This window comes from Spea bombifrons, chromosome 1 (genome assembly GCF_027358695.1).
Source record: "Spea bombifrons isolate aSpeBom1 chromosome 1, aSpeBom1.2.pri, whole genome shotgun sequence".
Classification (NCBI taxonomy): Eukaryota; Metazoa; Chordata; class Amphibia; order Anura; family Pelobatidae; genus Spea; species Spea bombifrons.
In genome coordinates, this window is record NC_071087.1 from 90,792,004 (window position 1) to 90,810,527 (window position 18,524).

The 18,524-nt window shown below is 39.1% G+C and overlaps 1 protein-coding gene across 3 annotated transcripts in view; it reads right to left on the minus strand.

Annotated features, from left to right (window-relative positions):
• Window positions 1–16,246: 16,246 nt before the first annotated feature.
• Window positions 16,247–18,524, minus strand: part of FSD1L (fibronectin type III and SPRY domain containing 1 like) — a 32,352-nt gene continuing 30,074 nt past the window's right edge. For all 3 annotated transcript variants that reach the window (XM_053465871.1, XM_053465870.1, XM_053465868.1), the window contains 2 exons: window positions 17,586–17,674; window positions 16,247–17,240 (listed from right to left, as the gene is read on the minus strand). In XM_053465871.1, coding sequence (XP_053321846.1) covers window positions 17,118–17,240; window positions 17,586–17,674 — 212 coding nt within the window. In that variant the 3' untranslated portion in view covers window positions 16,247–17,117. The remainder of the gene's footprint in view (window positions 17,241–17,585; window positions 17,675–18,524) is intronic.

Here is an 18,524-nt window from a genome sequence, read left to right on the forward strand (position 1 = left end):
TGTCTTATTGACCTCCCTTGTTTGTTTACATAAATAAGTGCATTTTTTTTTTTTACTATTTTTCCAGTTCTTTAAAATACGTTTGCCGTTTTATTAAAACTTCAGGGTTAATAAAGGGGCAGTTATGGCTAATGGGGTCTTTAGGGTTAATTTAATGCTGAGGACTGAGGGTTAATTTAATAAAGTTAACTTAAGGTGCAATTAGAGTTAAAGGGGGCAAACTAAGGGGAATCTAAATCCTGGGGGGCAGTGAAGATTCATCCTGTATTTATTTATAACATTATTGTGTCAGTGATTCTCTCAAGGATTCGAATCTCTGAAGGATTAATGAGCTGTAACCTGATTCCAGAGTCTGTGTCTGAGTGCTGTGCAGATGACTCACTCTAGGATCAGGGACAACTGCATGATTCACAGACTGAACTGTTACAAATGAATTGTTCAGTCTACTGAACCGATTCATCCGGATCGCTGAAAAGAATTGGTTCAAAAGAACGATTCGTTCATGATCCAGACATCACTCGTGTACAGCCTGTATAACAGTGTAAATATGCTGTCTCCTCAAAATACCTCCACACACACACAGTCATTAATGTCTACACCTAGGCAATAAAAATGAGTACACCCCAAAGTGGAAATGTCCAAATTAGGCCCAGAGTGTCTATTTTGTGTGGCCACCATTATTTTCCAACACTGCCTTAACCCTCTTGGGCATGGGCTTCACTGGTTGCCACTGGAATCCTCTTCCACTTTTCCATGACTCATCACAGAGTGATGGTGGATATTAGAGACTTTGCATTCCCCTGCCTTCCGTTTAAGTATGCCCCACAGATGCTAAATAGGGTTTAGGTCTGGAGACATGCTTGGCCAGTCCATCACCTTTACCCTCGGCTTCTTTAGCAAGTGGTAATCTTGGAGGTGTTTGGGGTTGTTATCATGTTGGAATACTGCCCTGTGGTCCCTGGTCCTTTAAGGCGTTAAATGATAACACGCCTATCTGAAAGTGAATTCTCCTTTTGATAGGAAGCCAATGGAGAGACCGTAGAATAGGTGTAATATGGCATGAGCGGGGTTGATTTGTTAATAGTCTGGCTGCTGCGTTCTGAGCCAACTGCAGTTTGTGAAGTTCCTTTTTTTGGGAGGCCCATGTACAGTGCATTGCAATAATACAGACGAGATGTCACAAATGGATGGATCAGGGTGGCAGTATTGTCTGGTGGGATTGGGTGCTTTATACTGGCTATATTCCTCAGGTGGAAGAAGGCAGATTTTGTTGCAGCAGAAATTTGATGCTTAAGTGACAAACCACTGTCGAGGAGTACTCTGAGATTTTGCACTTCACTTTAGTGATGGGAAGTTCGGATCGTTAAAGTGAATCGGATCATTTCGATTCGTTCACTGAAATGATCCGATTCATGATCCGGATCTTCGGATCACTCAGTGTGTCTGCACGGAGTTACTGTTTTCCAGTAACTCCGTGCAGGCACACTAACGATTGGCCCCGCCCCTTTTATTATGAATCCTCCCCCCTGCCTCCAGTGATGTCAATGAAGGCAGAGAGTCGTTCAAAGATTCGGATCTTACAGGGATCCGAATCTTACAGTGATCCGGATCACTGTAAGATCCGGATCATTGTAAGATCCGGATCTTTGAACGACTCTCTGCCTTCATTGGCATTCTAATCATTAAGATTATAAATAAATATATTAATAATCACTGCCCCCAGGATTTACATTCCCCTTTACCTGCAACTGCACCTTAAGCTAACTTTATTAAATTAATTAAATTAACCCTCACCATTAAATTAACCCTAAACACCCCATCAACCATGACTGCCCTAAAATTAACCCTTAACACACCATCAACCATGACTGCCCCTAAAATTAACCCTTAACACCCCATTAAGCATAACTGCCCCAAATTAACCCTAAACACCCCATTAAGCATAACTGCCCCTAAATTAACCCTAAACACCCCGTTAAGCATAACTGCCCCAAATTAACCCTAAACACCCCATTAAGCATAACTGCCCCCAAATTAACCCTAAACACCCCATTAAGCATAACTGCCCCCAAATTAACACTAAAGACCCCATTAAGCATAACTGCCCCTAAATTATCCTTAAACACCCCATTAAGCATAACTGCCCCCAAATTAACACTAAAGACCCCATCAACCATACCAATTTATTAGGTAATTTATCTGGAGTACATGCAATTAATTTAGGGGTAGTTATGGTTAATGGAGTATTTAGGGTTAATTTCAGGGGCCGTTATGGTTAATGGGGTCTTTAGGGTTAATTTCAGGGGCCGTTATGGTTAATGGGATCTTTACGGTTAATTTCAGGGGCAGTTATGGTTGATGGGGTATAAGGGTTAATTTTATGCTGATGACTGAGGGTTAATTTAATTAATTTAATAAAGTTAACTGTAGGTGCAGTTATAGGTAAAGGGGGGCAAACTCAGGGGAATCTAAATCCTGGGGGCAGTGTGAACATTATTAATGTATTTATTTATAAAAGTATGGTATCAGTAATATTCTCTGAATGATTCGAATCTCTGTAAGATTCGGATCCTTGTAAGATCCGGATCCCTGTAAGATTCGAATCATTCGACTCTTCGGTTCATTCGACTCTTCGGTTCTCGACTCTTCGGTTCATTCGACTCTTCGGTTCATTCGACTCTTCGGTTCATTCGACTCTTCGGTTCATTCGACTCTTCGGTTCATTCGACTCTTCGGATCATTCGACTCTTTGAACGACTCTCTGACTCTATGAGTCATCGTTCCTATGAGAATTAATGAGCTGTAACCTGACCCCAGAGTGCTCTGCAGATGACTCACAGCTCTAGGATCAGGTTACAGCTGCATGATGATTCACAGACTGAACCGCTACAAACGAATCGTTCAGTCTAGTGAACCGACTCATCCGGATCACTAAAAAGAACCGGATCAAATGAACGATTCGTTCATGATCCGGACATCACTACTTCACTTGACCTGAGTAGCTCTCAACCCCCGAATTCTATTCCAGTTTGGTTAGTATTTCCTAGGATCACCGCAATTATCCATTGTCCCCTGATCAACAGGACTTTTTTTATCAGGATTTACCTTTAACTAGGTAGCTTGCATCCATTTTAAGAGATGCTAACATCTGTTGAAAATAGATGTTGGATCCGTAGTTCCTGGTGTAAAGGAAAAGTAAAGCTGCGTGTCATCTGCATAGCAGTGGTATCTTAATCCATGTTGTCTGATGATGTCCCCCAGTGTATATAACAAATAGAGTGGGAGATAGAATGGATCCTTGTGGTACTCCACACGTTAGTGGTGTTGGAGCTGAGGAACACATTCCTGATGAAACCCTCAGTGACCTGTTTGTGAGGAAGGATTTAAACCATGTTAGAACTGTGCCCGCATAGGTCTTGCAGCCACTCAATAAGAATCTTATGATCAATGGCATCAAATGCTGCTGACAGATCTAGAAGAATTAGGATTGAATAATCACCCTGGTCTCTTGCCGTCAGGAGGTCATTCAGAACACGAACCAGGGCAGTTTCAGTGCTATGATGTTTTCTGAAGCCTGTTTGGAAATAATCAGATATTTGCTTATATTGCTTATTTCAGTAGGTCTGGAAAAACTACAGAGTTTCTGAGCATGCAGGGAGGATATATGTAGGTGCAGGATCTAAGTCACAGGTGGTTGCCCACAGGTTTTGTGAGATTGAACTGATTTCTTCCTTGCCCAGGATGTTAAAACTTGTCCACAGAGTGGGGGAATTTGAACCCCTGTTTTTGTGCCTTTGGCTGTCCTTCTGAAATTGAGGTCCAGATGGAAGCTAGCTTATCAGAAAAGTAGGCTGCAAAATCTTCACATTTGGACTGTGAGATTTGTGGAGGTATGCAGGCAAGATGGCTTGCAGAGCCTTTCTACGGTGCAGAAGAGCTGGGCCGGTCTGTGCGCAAGGCTGATTTCACGAGACAGGAATGTAGATTTTTTTTTTTCTTAGTTATTGTGGGTTGGTAGTCAGTCAGTTAAGGAACGCTTATCATCTTGGTTGTGTTTTACGCTACCTTCTTTCGAGCTTACAGCCTTTTCTTCTACTGGAAAAAAAAATATTTCTTGACTTCCCCTTCTTCCTCTGAGTGGGGCATAAAAAAATCTGTATTAGAAGCTGAGTCCTCATCTTCTTCTTGAATAAGCCTCGTGAGGGAGGGATCATAGCTATGGAGATCCACCGGATGAGACTGGGCTTGCTGAGAGGTAACCATAGATTTAAAGAACTCAAACGTAGATTGCAGCTCGTTCTTAAGCCAGGCAGATAAATCAGAGGCAGCATAATGGCTGGCTCTAATACAGGAACCACAGAGGGATGCATAGTGTAACGGGTTCACCGAGAGAGCTGTAGTAACTCCCAGAGATCACCCACATGTATCCTCCTGTTGTCCCCGGAATCACTTCCAGCACCAGTCAGCATGCGCACCTTGGAACCCTGCTATGTGTACCCAATAAGTAGACATACAACTACCTTGAACTGAGTACAGCAGGAATGAACTGTTTATTGTAGTAAAACATAGACTCATATAGCCACATAACTTCATTAACATAAATTAACAGATACATGTATTCAACCCAACCTTTAATCCCCAGGCAGCAATCCTATTGATGGGATTAATTAAACAATGGTTGCCTCCATATTATAGTAATTCATTAGAACTCCAACAGCAGTATGGCTCTTGGGGTAACAAGGAGGAGCGCAGTAATCAGATTATGGCCCTTACAAACGTAGATACTGCGGGCACATCCTTCTTAGATAGTATTTTGCCCCAGCCCAATGAAGACCCTTTTGCATTTTGCACTAGATTTTATGAGGTGTATTGCAAGGTTCATAACAAAACAGGTTTGCAAATGGAAGACCCAATAATGTTACGTATACGAGCAGGAAAATATAAGGGTATGGATTCCACTAACCGCAATTTATTAGCTATAGCTCGTAATGTTCACGAATTCCTAAGAATGTTAGATGACTGGACGAAGGATCATACACTTAAAACAAACTTCCAACATATTGCTTTAGTAACAAAAAATGAAGGTAACAATACACACCTAGATAAATTAAGAACAGGCCGTATGTTTTTCATGTGGGAAAATTGGACGTATTAAAAAAAAAAAAAAGTTGGCAACGCAGAAATAATCAGGAAAGAAGGGGTCAGGTACATGCGGGAGTATATCACAATACTGCCAGAAACAACGCATGGCATTCCACATGACATAATCCCTATACACAAGCAAGAGAGCATCTTAAACAGATTTCGGAAAAAGAAGGTAATAACCTTTTGACACTAAACTAGGTAAAGTTATACAGGGCGAGCAGGATATTACTGTGCTGCAGAGGGATTTAGATAGACTGGGGGACTGGGCACACAAATGGCAGATGAAATTCAATGTAGATAAATGTAAAGTTATGCGCTTCGGGGTAGCGAATGCACAAGCAACCTACACCCTAAACGGTAGTGAATTAGGGGTAACGACAAATGAGAAGGATTTGGGAATTGTCATAGACAACAAACTAGGCAACAATGTGCAATGTCAGTCTGCGGTTGCTAAGGCCAGTAAGGTACTGTCGTGTGTAAAAAGGGGCATCAAGTCGCGGGATAAAGATATAATTTTGCCTCTGTATAAATAAATGGTAAGGCCACACCTTGAGTATGCTGTGCAATTTTGGGCACCTATTCTAAAGAAGGATATCATAGCACTAGAAAGGGTGCAGAGGCGGGCTACAAAATTAATAAAAGGAATGGAGCACTATAGTTATGAAGAAAGGTTAACTAATTTAAATCTGTTTAGTTTAGAAAAACATCGCCTCAGAGGGGATATGATAACATTATATAAATATATTCGGGGCCAATACAAACCATTGTGTGGAAATCTGTTCATAAACAGGACTATGCATAGGACACGTGGTCATGCGTTCAGAGGAAAGGGTTTTTTACAGTAAGGACAATAAGGATGTGGAATTCTCTGCCTGCAGAGGTAGTTTTATGGGAGTCTGTACAGACGTTTAAACTGCAACTGGATGGATACCTGGAAAAACATAATATTCAGGGATATAATCTTTAATTATGGGGAAACAGCTTATTGATCCAAGGAGAAATCTGACTGCCATTTTGGGATCAAGAAGGAATTTTTTTCCCTGGTTAGTGCAAAATTGGAAAGAGTGAAACCGGGGGGGTTTTTTTTTTTCCTTTCTTTTGGATCAACAGCAACAAATTAACAGATTTAGGAAAGGCTGAACTTGATGGACGCATGTCTTTTTTCAGCCTATATAACTATAACTCTTATCCCACCCAGGTTAGAACAGTAGAGGATGCAAAATCTTCCAGCCAAGTAGTGAATGAGATTCCAACTGCACCTCTACTTGATTTTAGGGATGAGGGGTGCACTGTACTCTCACAATAGGGATGTCAGGCCCCTATTAAAATGGAACCTATCTGCAAATTGCAGAAGGACCATAACAGTCGCCCTTGTTTCAGGTGTGGTCAGGGGCCATCACACAAATATACTACTGGACACAGGAGCTGCTGTTAGTCTAATATCTTTACCATTGCTTGTCTTACCCTTAGCGCCACAAACTCACTTGATAGGATTAGGGGGAGCCCAAACAAGAGCAGTGTTAGCACCCTCTGTACCTATACAGTTGAACTCCTGGAGTGACATATTTCCTATGTGGTGTACCTCACAGGGTGATGAAACTATTCTAGGAGTGGATATAATGCGCAAGGCAGGGATGCTTATTGATTTGTGTAACAGTATGTTATGGAAAGACACACGTAATCGTAAACCAGTAATCTGGGATTATGAACATCTCTCCTCAATCCCAGCTATACACAGCGTGAAAGATGCACCTATACAATTCCCACTTACAGATAAGGCAGTAGTGAAATCCTTAGTGCACAAGTTTCCAGAGGTGTGGGCTCAAGGTAAGAATGATTGTGGAGTTCTCAAAGGAAGTGAAATTTTGGTTCAAGGGCCTGACCCTCCCCTACAAAGACAGTATAGGTTTCCAAGTGAAGCTATTGAGTCAGTAAGGGAAATATTGCAGAAAAATGAATGTAAAACAATATTTCATGCTGACACAATTAATGATTCTGTACATGTCTGTAGATGGTTCACGGTACTGGAAGAATGGTAAGTTTTACACAGGTTGTGTGGTGTTCTGCCCCTCCAGGAATTTCCATCTTTTAGTTAAACTCCCATCATATTGCTCAGCTCAAAGGGTAGAATTGGAAGCCATTTCCTTGGCGATTAAACATTTTTCAGATGAGGATGTAACAATTTACACAGATAGTTCCTACATGGTTAGATCTCTAACAGTACATCTGCCACTGTGGGACACAAGGGGTATGGTTGATGCAGCTGGCAAACCACTTGCACATACTGAACAACTGACAGAGCTTATAGTGTTAGGACAAAAACATAAGGGCAAAATAGCCATTGTAAAGGAAAAAGCACACTGTAAAGATACAGAATATCTTTCTTATGGTAATTGTGAGGCAGACGAAGCAGCAAAAGAGGCTGCGATAAATGGTACCGTGATTCACCCTGAACCGTTAATTGCCAAAATTGAAGCAAAACCAGCTCTCCTCAGCTTATCTGAAGAGCAAGCTAAAGATGTCTTCCTTCAGAATATGACCAACCATATAACAGAGCATCCTGAGTATGAAGTTCTGGAGAATGTATTGTTTTTTAAGACAAATGAAGGACTTGTTTTTGTGGTACCTGAACATTTAAAGCACCCTATAACCCAGGAAGTACACACACGTTGGGGTCACCTAGGTGTCCAGTCGACACTTAACATACTTGAAAGATCCTATTACTGGCTAAAAATTATTGATATGGTGAACCGAGTGATACAGGGATGCTTAATCTGTATTCAAAATAATCCCAGACTAAAGGGCCAAAGACCTACATTACAAAGTTCCCTTAGCCGATGGCCCCTGGCAGCCTTACAAATCAATTTTTATTGGTCCACTTGCATCAGCTTCATGAGGTCTTAGATCAAACAAGTGGTATATGATTTTGAAAAACCTCTAACTTTTGGTTCTTGTTTTGTTTCTCCTCTCTCTTTCTCTCCCTTATTCCTTTTTTTCAGATGCATCGACTCAAGTCCAAATCCTTAATGCGAACAATTACTTGTATGCTGACTATTTTGGGACTCTGTCAGTGTTCAATAGTTCTAAAGCCTGTATCAGAGGAATATTATGTATATACAGCATGTTAGAGCTGTTTAGGCCAAACTGGATATAGTATAACTGCACTGGCAGACAGGGAATGCTGCATAAATTGGGTAAAATCCAAATAATTATTTTATCTTCAAGTAAATCAGTTCCAGACAGAGAATAATAACACCAGTAGTTAAGGGGATAGTTAAGAATTACTTTGTTTGTATGATATGATTTCTTGGTATTTCAAAATGGGGAATAGGTACCTGTCTGTCTGCACACCGGGACAGTATAGGGAGGTATACACTTCATGCTGGCATAATAATTCACTGTATCAAGTAGGGGTTGAGACAGTCCCTACTTCTCAAATTGTGTCATACATGGGATACGGCAGGGTGTGTTACACGTTATTACGAAAGATCAAGTTGAATAGGTTTCTTCTGATGGGTGCTGGGGTAATTACAACTTGTCTAGAGGACTCTATTGTGGGGATAATTTGACTATTTTTCTCTGGCATTCTATTTAGGGTTCCATTCATCAGTCGACATTCTGTTGAATACCTGACTTCTATAAACATTTCGGTGATACCTCCTAAACTCAGGGATGCTACTATTCTATTTAAATGGAGTAAAGTATTAGAATCAGACATTGGCCTACTTAAAAAAAAAAAAAAAAAAAAAAAAAAAAAAAAAAAAAGAGAATTTGATGATCAAACTAAGGTGGTAAGTCAACATCTCGAAGGGGAAACTGAATAACTTATTCCTCACATTGATTCTATTTCCACAAATAATCATTGGGATCATATTTTTGGACAATCATTTTCTTAAAGGAATTTTATGTATTATATGTTTCATCCTGTTTTTATTATTTTCATTTGTACTATTATGTTTTATTGTGCAAATCATTCTTTGTAAATCACTGCAGCGCCTGACATCCAAGGCTAGACATACTATAAAAGAATATTTACATTTAAGTTTACATTTACATTTAAGCTAGACTCTCTAAAAGATATGGTATAACTACAGTGTGGTGCCACGGAAATCTAAACATACAAAACCACTAATCTAAAGAGGACCTGCATTATGGATTTTATTCTTGACCATTTTGAATGTTTTTCCAGCCACAGCAAACTGGGTTTACGTGTGTCATTCAGACACAAAGGGGGGGAATGTAATAAATATAAATCAGTTATTAATCTCCAAGTACAACAGCTGGCTATCAACACAATGGGATTCCTCTTGAGTAAACCAGTTACAAGGAATTACACTGGGGCAAAACCCAAATGTCCAGGAACTCCCAATACATCAAACAGCGCTCTCTCTCTACCAGGTGGGAACAATAAACAGGAGATACAATCTACAATCTCCTACAACAAAAGGACTGCAGGAGATAGTATCTGGGCTGGAGACAAGCATGTGTTTCTCCTACAACAAAAGGATTGCAGAAGACAATATCAACATTCCAGAGATCCACCCTGAATTTGCCCTGAGGACCATCAACTTCACTGTGGGGGCAATCTAACTTCTTGGACAAGAGTGGTCTCTACAGGCAGCTGGTGCAGGTACAAGATTGTGCCTTCCTAAGGATGAGTGGACAAAAACTCAGAAGATGATTGGCTGGGACTGTTTGGGCATGGTGGCTATAAAGGTGTTGTGTGAGCAACAGAGAGAAAGAAGAGAGAAAACAGAAGGATAACATCAAGGTGACAGGGACACCCCATCCTTACATGCACACATAGTCACTAGCATAGTGTAGTTAGAGTCATAGAGCCTTGTATTTCAGACGCTTCTCTGTATACTCATATATATGTATTTGTTATGTTAATAAACCCATTGTTTTTTTAGCCACTGGTGTAAGTGGAGTTTCATACGACGAGGAATCTGTAGTAGTTAAAGGAAAGACATACCACTAGGGGGCGCTCGTGTATACCGGTTGAAAAATAAAACAAGAAAACTCTAATAGTGTAGTAGTATGCACAGACCATCAAACTCACAATGTGTATGCTTATATTCAAGCCTCATGTGCATCAAATCCTCTGGGTGGATGTATGAAGTATATATAAAAAGAAGCAGAAACACATAGGAACACAATGGTGTGGTATCAAAGAATTCTGGAACACGCCAGAGTGGATGTACACTTACACTTTGTGTAGAAATATAATGCCCATATAGCTCAGATGCTTCTCCTCTGTGTGCCTCCGGATTCCCAGGATATTTCCCAGCTTTCAGCCAGTGTGGATATGCACCCAGTAGGTGAATTGAACAGATTCCAAATATAATGGTATAACAGATTCCAAATATAATGGTATAAAATAAATGTTATTTATTCAGGGCTATATGCCCAGATATACTAAAAGCAATAAAAGATCTGGTAAAAAGTAATAAAAAGAGCTCTAAGAATAGTCCTCAACGTGTGGCTTCATCAGGAGTATCTTCAGTGCCGGTACGCGGTCCTTTTAAACCATGCGGGGCGCCATCTTTGTTTGCCGACATCCGTGCGTCTGTCGTCGATGCGTTCGGTGTCCGTCATCCTATGTGTTGATGGTCCGTGGTGCGTGCAGCTGGTCTCCGAGGTAAGTGAGAAAATAGGTGTTATTAATGGCAAAGACCGGGTGTCTCGTACGAGAATATAGCGAGAGTACCAAGTCCGTGGAGAATAAATGAATAAAGCACGAGGGAGGCTACTGCCGATCACCATTTAAGAGGAGAGATGCGGATCCCATATATTATCCCAAGTAGGTACGTTCAAAAGAGCGTGATTGAATGAAGGTAATAGTGCATAATTATTTCTTTTATAGGGGATTGACAGAAGAAATCAAGATGGAGGGGCCAAACATAAATGAAATGATAAATTGGAACAAGGGAAGGTGAAGGTTTCCCATCAAGAAATAAAACCACACCATGAAATGTTTTATGTGAATGTAGATATGATGCAGAGTGAAAACACTCATTGATCCAGATTTCAACAATGTTTTTATATGTAGCTTTCAGAATCACTATACTTTCAAATTATGTATGTATTGGAAATGTATAAATTCTTTCTGTAAACAATAAATAAAATCCAAATTGATTTATAAAATCAAAATATATATTAAAATAAAAAATATACTAAGTTTATTAATAAAAAATCTACTACATTCCAATAAAATATATGTTCCTATACGACTGTGTTGTGTCCTTTCATTTTGTTCATATGGATGTGTATATATAATAGCCAGGGTAAATGCATCCTGGGTAGATATTATAGATTTATATTTAGGGAAGGTATTATAATGTTTATATTTCTAATGTTCCTTTTACATATAGGTAGAGATGTCTAACTCCATATTTAGGATGTGTATATATAGTAGCAAGGATAAATGCATCCTGGGTAGAGATTATAATACATTCCCTAAATATAAATCTATAATGTTTATATTTCTAATGTTCCTTTTACATATAGGTCAAGATGTCCAACTCCATATTTAGACCACCTTTTTTAAAAGTTTTTTGTTTAAAAATCCATTCGGTTTCACGTTTGGATAAATTGTCTACTGTACTACCGCCTCTCCAGTTAGGAGGAACCCAATCGATGCCTATAATTTTTAAAGACTCAATAGAGAATTTCGGACACGTATTACAGTGTCTAGGGACACCGTGTTTGACATTCATATTTCTTATATTTCCTAAGTGTTCTAATATCCTCTCTTTCATGGGTCTTATGGTCCTACTCACGTATTGTAGGCCACACCCACACTCTAGTAGATAAACTACATTTATCGTTAGGCAATTTATAAAATGTTTAATTGTATATGTTAAACCTGTTCTTGAGCCTATAAATTGATTGGTTTTCTTGGGTAAGAATGTACACATCTTACAGTGACTGCATTTATGGAATCCTTTAGGTTTATTTCCTACAAACATTAGAGGGTTGTGTTCTGCTACTTGTTTGGGTAGGATACTTGGGGCCAATAGAGTATTTAATGATCCAGTTTTTTAAAAAAATTATTTGTGGTTTATCTGGTAGTATTGTACCCAGAATTTCATCATTTTTCAATATGTGCCAGCGTTTGATTCTGTTCGCTTGAGTATTATATTGTGTAAAGAAAGAAAAACTAAGATCCCTCTCTTTAGATGTTTTTAGGGGTGTGCTTTTATTCCCTAACAATTGTTGTCTGTCTATTGCTTCCACCTGGCGAAGGCTATCATTTAGCCTTTCCTCCGGATAGTTTTTCTCAATGAATTTTTGTTTTATTTCTTTCGCTTTAATCTCAGTCTTCGCTTTTCGTACAGTTTCTTTTGATCCTCAATAACTGACCCTTAGGTATGTTATTAAGCCATTGGGGATGATGGCAGTTTGTATAATTTATGTACCTATTTCTGTCCGTAGGTTTACTGTACTTCCTTGAACATATTCGGTTGTCTTCCGAGAAAAGTTCTACATCTAGGAACTCAATCTGTTGAGTCTTTATATTTGAGGTGAACTTCAAGTTGAATTCGTTATTGTTGGTGTAATTTCTGAACTCATGTAGATTGTCCTCTGATCCTCTCCAAATTATGAGGATGTCATCTATGTACCTCTTCCAGAGCACCAGGTTTGCACCATATGGGTTGTTATTCCATATGAATTGGTCCTCCCATTCAGCTACGAATAGGTTTGCGTAGCTCGGTGCAAACCTGGTGCCCATCGCTGTACCGCACAGTTGTACGAAGAAATCTTCCTCGAACCAGAAGTAATTGTGTTTTAATATGTAATTAAAACATTTCAGGATAAAAGATTTTTGTATTGGGTCCATACTTGCGTCTCCGGATAGGGTCCTATTTACGGCCTCCAACCCCTGTTCGTGGTCTATAATTGTATATATGGAGGAGACGTCCATTGTGGCCCACAGCCACCCTGGGGACCATTGTATGTCTTTTAATGTATTAAGTAGATGAGTGGTGTCCTTAAGGTATGCTGGAATATTAGGGACATACTTCTGAAGGAAATGGTCAACATATTCAGATGTATTGCATGTAAGGGAATCTATACCGCTGATGATTGGTCTACCGGGTGGTTCCTTCAGATTCTTATGGATTTTGGGAAGGAAATAAAAAACCGGTGTTCTTTTTTCAGGTAGTTGAATTCCTTCTTGTTCAAGATGCCTTGTTCTAATCCTTCTTCCAGTATATCATATAGAGCTGTGCTGAACTCTTTTGTGGGGTCTTTACTTAATTTCCTGTAGGTGATGGTATCTTCCAGGATTCTTTTGGACTCTTTTATATAATAGAGCCGATCCATTACCACTGTTGCTCCCCCTTTATCAGCCTGCTTCACTACTATATAATGCTTATCTTTTAAAGAACGTAGTGCTGTTTGCTAATTTTTGCTTAGGTTGTGTGTTTTAGTTTTATTACCTAGTTGTTCCAAGTCCCTTTGTATGAGATCGGTAAAAACTTCGATATGCTCGCTTTTTTCATTTTGCGGGAAGAATTTAGATTTAGGTTTAAGGTTCGTGTGTGAGAAATGTTTCGCGGTTGTGTCCTCGTTTGTGTCTACTCTCTCAGGTCTGCAGAAAAATCTTTTGACCGTCAGTTTCCTTATTTTTGAGTGGTTAAAGGAAAGCCAGAGGGGTGAAGGTTATATATCCCAGGATTTAAAGGTGCTTTTCTACACTTACGACTTACATGCTGCGCCGGCTAAGAAAACAGGCCGGCTTCTGAGGAGAAATAGCCTGCATGCAGTCTCCGACCAGTACATCCTAGATGGTACAGGGGAGAAGGTAATCTCACAACTCATTACTGGTTCTACTTGCAGCCTCCTTCCGGCTGTCCTCCACCTTTGTGCGAACGTTGGCAGGAATCCCATACCGACAATTAACCCTGTTGCTGCTACGCTCGCTGAGCCGCCATCAGCGTCCTGTCCCGTTACGTCGCGTGAGACCGGCAGCCGGATCCTGAAACCTACCCGCTGGGGTAGATGAAGGGACGGGGACTAACACAAAGAACCCCGCGGGGGTCCTACAGATAAAACAATAAAAACTTCTGGAACCACTTCCCTTGGTCCCCAGTACCTTCCTGAGCAAGGCAGGAAACTGGGGATCTGGGGAGGTTCTAATTTTTTTTTAGGTTCCTTACCTGAGGGGCGGAGACTCTCTCCTTTATGCCACCTGGAATAGCAAGGGAACAATGCTTAAAGTATATTCCCATTGATATTTTACATTTTTTAGTAGACTTGGTGACTAGGAACAGGAAAGTGTTCAACCAAGGAATATAGCTGTGATGTGTGGCAAAAGGTTGTTGAGCTTCACAAAATGGGAAGTGGCTATAAGAAAATAGCAAAAAGCATTGAAAATGCCCATTTCTGCCATCATGGCAATAATTAAATGTTATGAATCTACCTAAAAGAGGACATGTGTCTATATATTCTCTCAATGTACTGCAAAGATGATGGCCAGAAAATCTCCAAGGATAACAGCTGGAGAATTTCATAAGTTGCGTCTTGAGGTCAGAGTCTCCAAAACTATAATCCAACGTCACCGATATCACAAGTTGTTTGGGAGGGTTTCAAGAAAAAAAAAAAAAAAAAGCCTCTACTCGTCCCAAAACAAACACACAAAAATGGTTTACTGACCACAAAAACAAGGTCCTACCACGGCCATCCCAGTCCCCTGACTTGAACCCCATAGAAAACCCGTGGGGTAAACTGAAAAGGAAAGTCCACCAGCGTCGACATCCAAACTTGAAGGATCTGGAGAGGTTCTGTATGGAGGAATGGCCTTGCCGTGTATGCTTCAACCTCATCACGCATTATAGAAGAAGACCCGGAGCTGTAATAGTTTTTTTTTTTTAGGGGGGGGTAAACCTGTTTGCATTTTTTTTTTTATATCCATGAGAGCAGAGTTTTGTTTTTTTTAAAGAAAGGATCAAAGGGTTAAACAGAAAATTTTTCACAATTCATTGTTTAGATTTACAAAGGGTGCCAATAATAGCGGAGGGCACTGTATTTGTTTGTATATTATATGCACACAAACATATACAGTATATATGTAGACACATGCTTATGTTAACAACAGGTTAATGGATGTGACTTTGAATGGACCTATAAAGACACCTGTGTGTCTTTTTTTTTCCCTGAACAATAATCGAAATGTACCACAAACGCATCTGACCAAGGCTGGTTTAATAAGGCTGATGAACATGACTGATATTGTTAATGAATCCAAATGTTCAATTTGTTCTGTTACGGAGAAAAAAAGCAGATCTGTCACTTTTCCAACTTCTTTTGTTCTGTGCAATAAATACATGTAACAATATTTACAGATTGAAATAAGCGATATTTACCTATTAAAAGTGTATCTTAACTTCCCTTTTCTCAGGATCTGCATAATTATTCCTCTCCATTGATTAATTTCCCTAGTACTGTGACTGATTTTTGTTGATTGGTTCAGACAGCCTTTTTAAAGAAGGGTGAGGTGAAGGGAGAGATCTTCAGGACAGGAAATTGATCAAATAATTTTTGTTTTGCCACATAAAATCTCAACAATTGGCTACCAAAACAGATAGCCAAGGCTATAGGAAGTGTTAATTAATTTAGTTATACTAAAAACAGTGGCAGCTGCCCTTTAAAATAAGTTAGAATACACAGTACCTTCTAAATCAGTAAGCACCTATAGAGACTCACACCAAAAAGTAAACCATGGAAAACACTTTGAAGCAGATGTTGTCACCATTAATTAAATTTTGCCTTTGGTTTTCACCTTAATATTAGTATTATCAATAATATCATTGGGGTTTATTGATAAAAAAAAACAATTAATTTAGATGGTTAATGGGATTTTTTTGCTTGTTTTTTCTTATGTAGTCATATTCTCAGAACAATGATGCTGCCCCTGAGTGAAAGTTAACGGCCTAGATTTAGAGTCCGACATAAACCACATGCAACTGAATAGCAATCCCCACATAGATCACAACAGAGGGAAAGCTGATTTTTTACAAAATATTTTACCAGCAAATATTTTTGTTTTTCTCCCATTTTCAGTTAATTCATCTGGGCCAATATGAGTGGGTTTTAATTTGTATTTACAAGATAATCTAGGATTGCTATTCAATTACTAGTAATAGATTAATCTCCAACATTGAATCCATATCAATCACATTTAAAAATCACATCACTTTTATGTATCAAGCACCTAATGATGTCTGCACTTGCGCAGGTGTAACACCAGACATGGGCCAATGTTTCAGGCACATTTTGGTCCAAGGAGCTACCGGTTATTTCAATAGAAATATGTATAAACAGACATTCTTACTAAACAGAAACCACTGCTTGGTCATCCGATTTATTTTCAGATTGCTTTCCCGGATATTTCATGTTCAGTAATTTAGAACAGGTCGGTATACCTTACGCCCGTACAACTAAAGCCATTTGTTTTCAAAGTCTCATTAATGTCATGTGTAAGAAAAACCACAGAGAATAAATGGAGCTCAATAGAAAGTGCATTAGTGTCTGTGGGCTGTGTGGATGCATAGACAAATCCAGCCATTTATTATGCTTAACCCCTTAATGACAAAGCCCGTACATGTACGGGCTCAAAATGCATTGTTTTCAATGGGTTTAAGGACTGCCCATTGTCCTTAAGGGGTTAATGTAAGTTTCAAAGGGTGCTAGACTGCATCCATGACAACAAAGAACAACCTTATGGTACGGCATATGATCCTTTTTGTTTTGCCCCCTATATCCTCAGTTGCTTGTTATAACTTGCAGTAGTCTTCTTGATGACCTTTTTCACATACGAGCCAGCCACTAGGGGAAATGCAAGCTTCACAGCAGCATCAGGCTACAGCCCAAAATGATCCAGCGAAAAGGAAGTTACTAAATAAAATCAAAATCACTAAAATTCCACTCAGTCGGGGCAAGTGTTCAATGAATCCTTTCAAGTAAGGTTATTGAGCAACACTGGTTAAGCTGCTAGAAGATCCACTCATGCCGTTTTCAGCCTTCTGAAGGGTTTTCACTGCACTTGGAACTTGCAGCCCTGTGTACAATGTGAGCCCACCACACCATACCTAAAAGCAGAGAGATTGTACAGTTCAACCTTCAATTATTAATGGATCGCATATACATAACATGCAGTAATGTACATTTACAAAGTAGAATGTCCTGCCTGGAAAAAGTTACTGTAAAACACCAAGTGTGTTACTTTCATATAGGGAACAATGTTTCAGTGTTGACACTAACGAAATTACATTGATATACCAGCATATAAAGATTTTTTTGTGGTACTAAACATTTCACCTTCTAGTCTAGGGAGGACAAAAATGGCAGCTACAGGGGGATAATTTATGATATTGTCTACATATGCCTTAAAGTAAAGGTGACAAAAAAAACCCCAACAAAGACTTCTTGCTTACCATAAATCCAGGGACAACAGGCTGTGTAAATTTTGTTTTAAAGCTATAAATTAACTGTTTAGTTTCGGCATTATAAAATGAGAGTTGACCTGCAAGAGAGACCAAAAAATAAGTTTATAATACTAATAAAGGACATTAAGACAGTAGATTCTATTTTCTAAAAACTCTATCTCTCTGTATGGGGGTACAATTGTTTTAACCCCTTAAGGACAATAGGGGTTATTACTCGTAGTATATTGTGGGACAATGGCTATTTTAACATTTTTCGGTGTTCCTGTTTAGCTGTGATTTTCTTCTTTCTCATTTCGTGCTCCCACACATATTATATATTGTTTTTTTCAGGACAAACAGGGCTTTCTTTAGATACCATTAATTTTATCATATCATCTAATTTACTATAAAAAATGATAAAATATGGGGATTTTTTGTTAAAAAATTACTTTTTCTCACTTTTTAAACAAAAAACTTTTACTCATCTGCAAAAACGAATGAAAAAACCTGCTAAATAGATTCTACTATTTGTCCTGAGTTTAGAAATACCCAATGTTTTTATGTTTTTTTGCTTTTTTCTGCACGTTATGGGGCAATAAGTACAGGTAGTGTTTTGCTATTTCAAAACCTTTTTTTCCAAATCTGGTAATTCTTCCCCCCATGTGCCATTTCGGGTATCTTTGAAGCCGGCCAATGCAATTTACCCCATCAAGTCATATATTTTTAAAAACTAGACACCCCAAGGTATTTCACATGCTGGTAATTTAACCCTTTCCATGCACTAATTTTACCACCAGCCTTTGTGAAACTTTATGGTAGTAAATTTTTTTGTATTTTTTTCACACACGTTGTACTTCAGGTATAAATTTATCGCTCCTGGTATATGTCCCTGTCAAACAACACCCCAATATGTGTTCAGTAACATCTCCTGAGCGCAGTGATACCCCA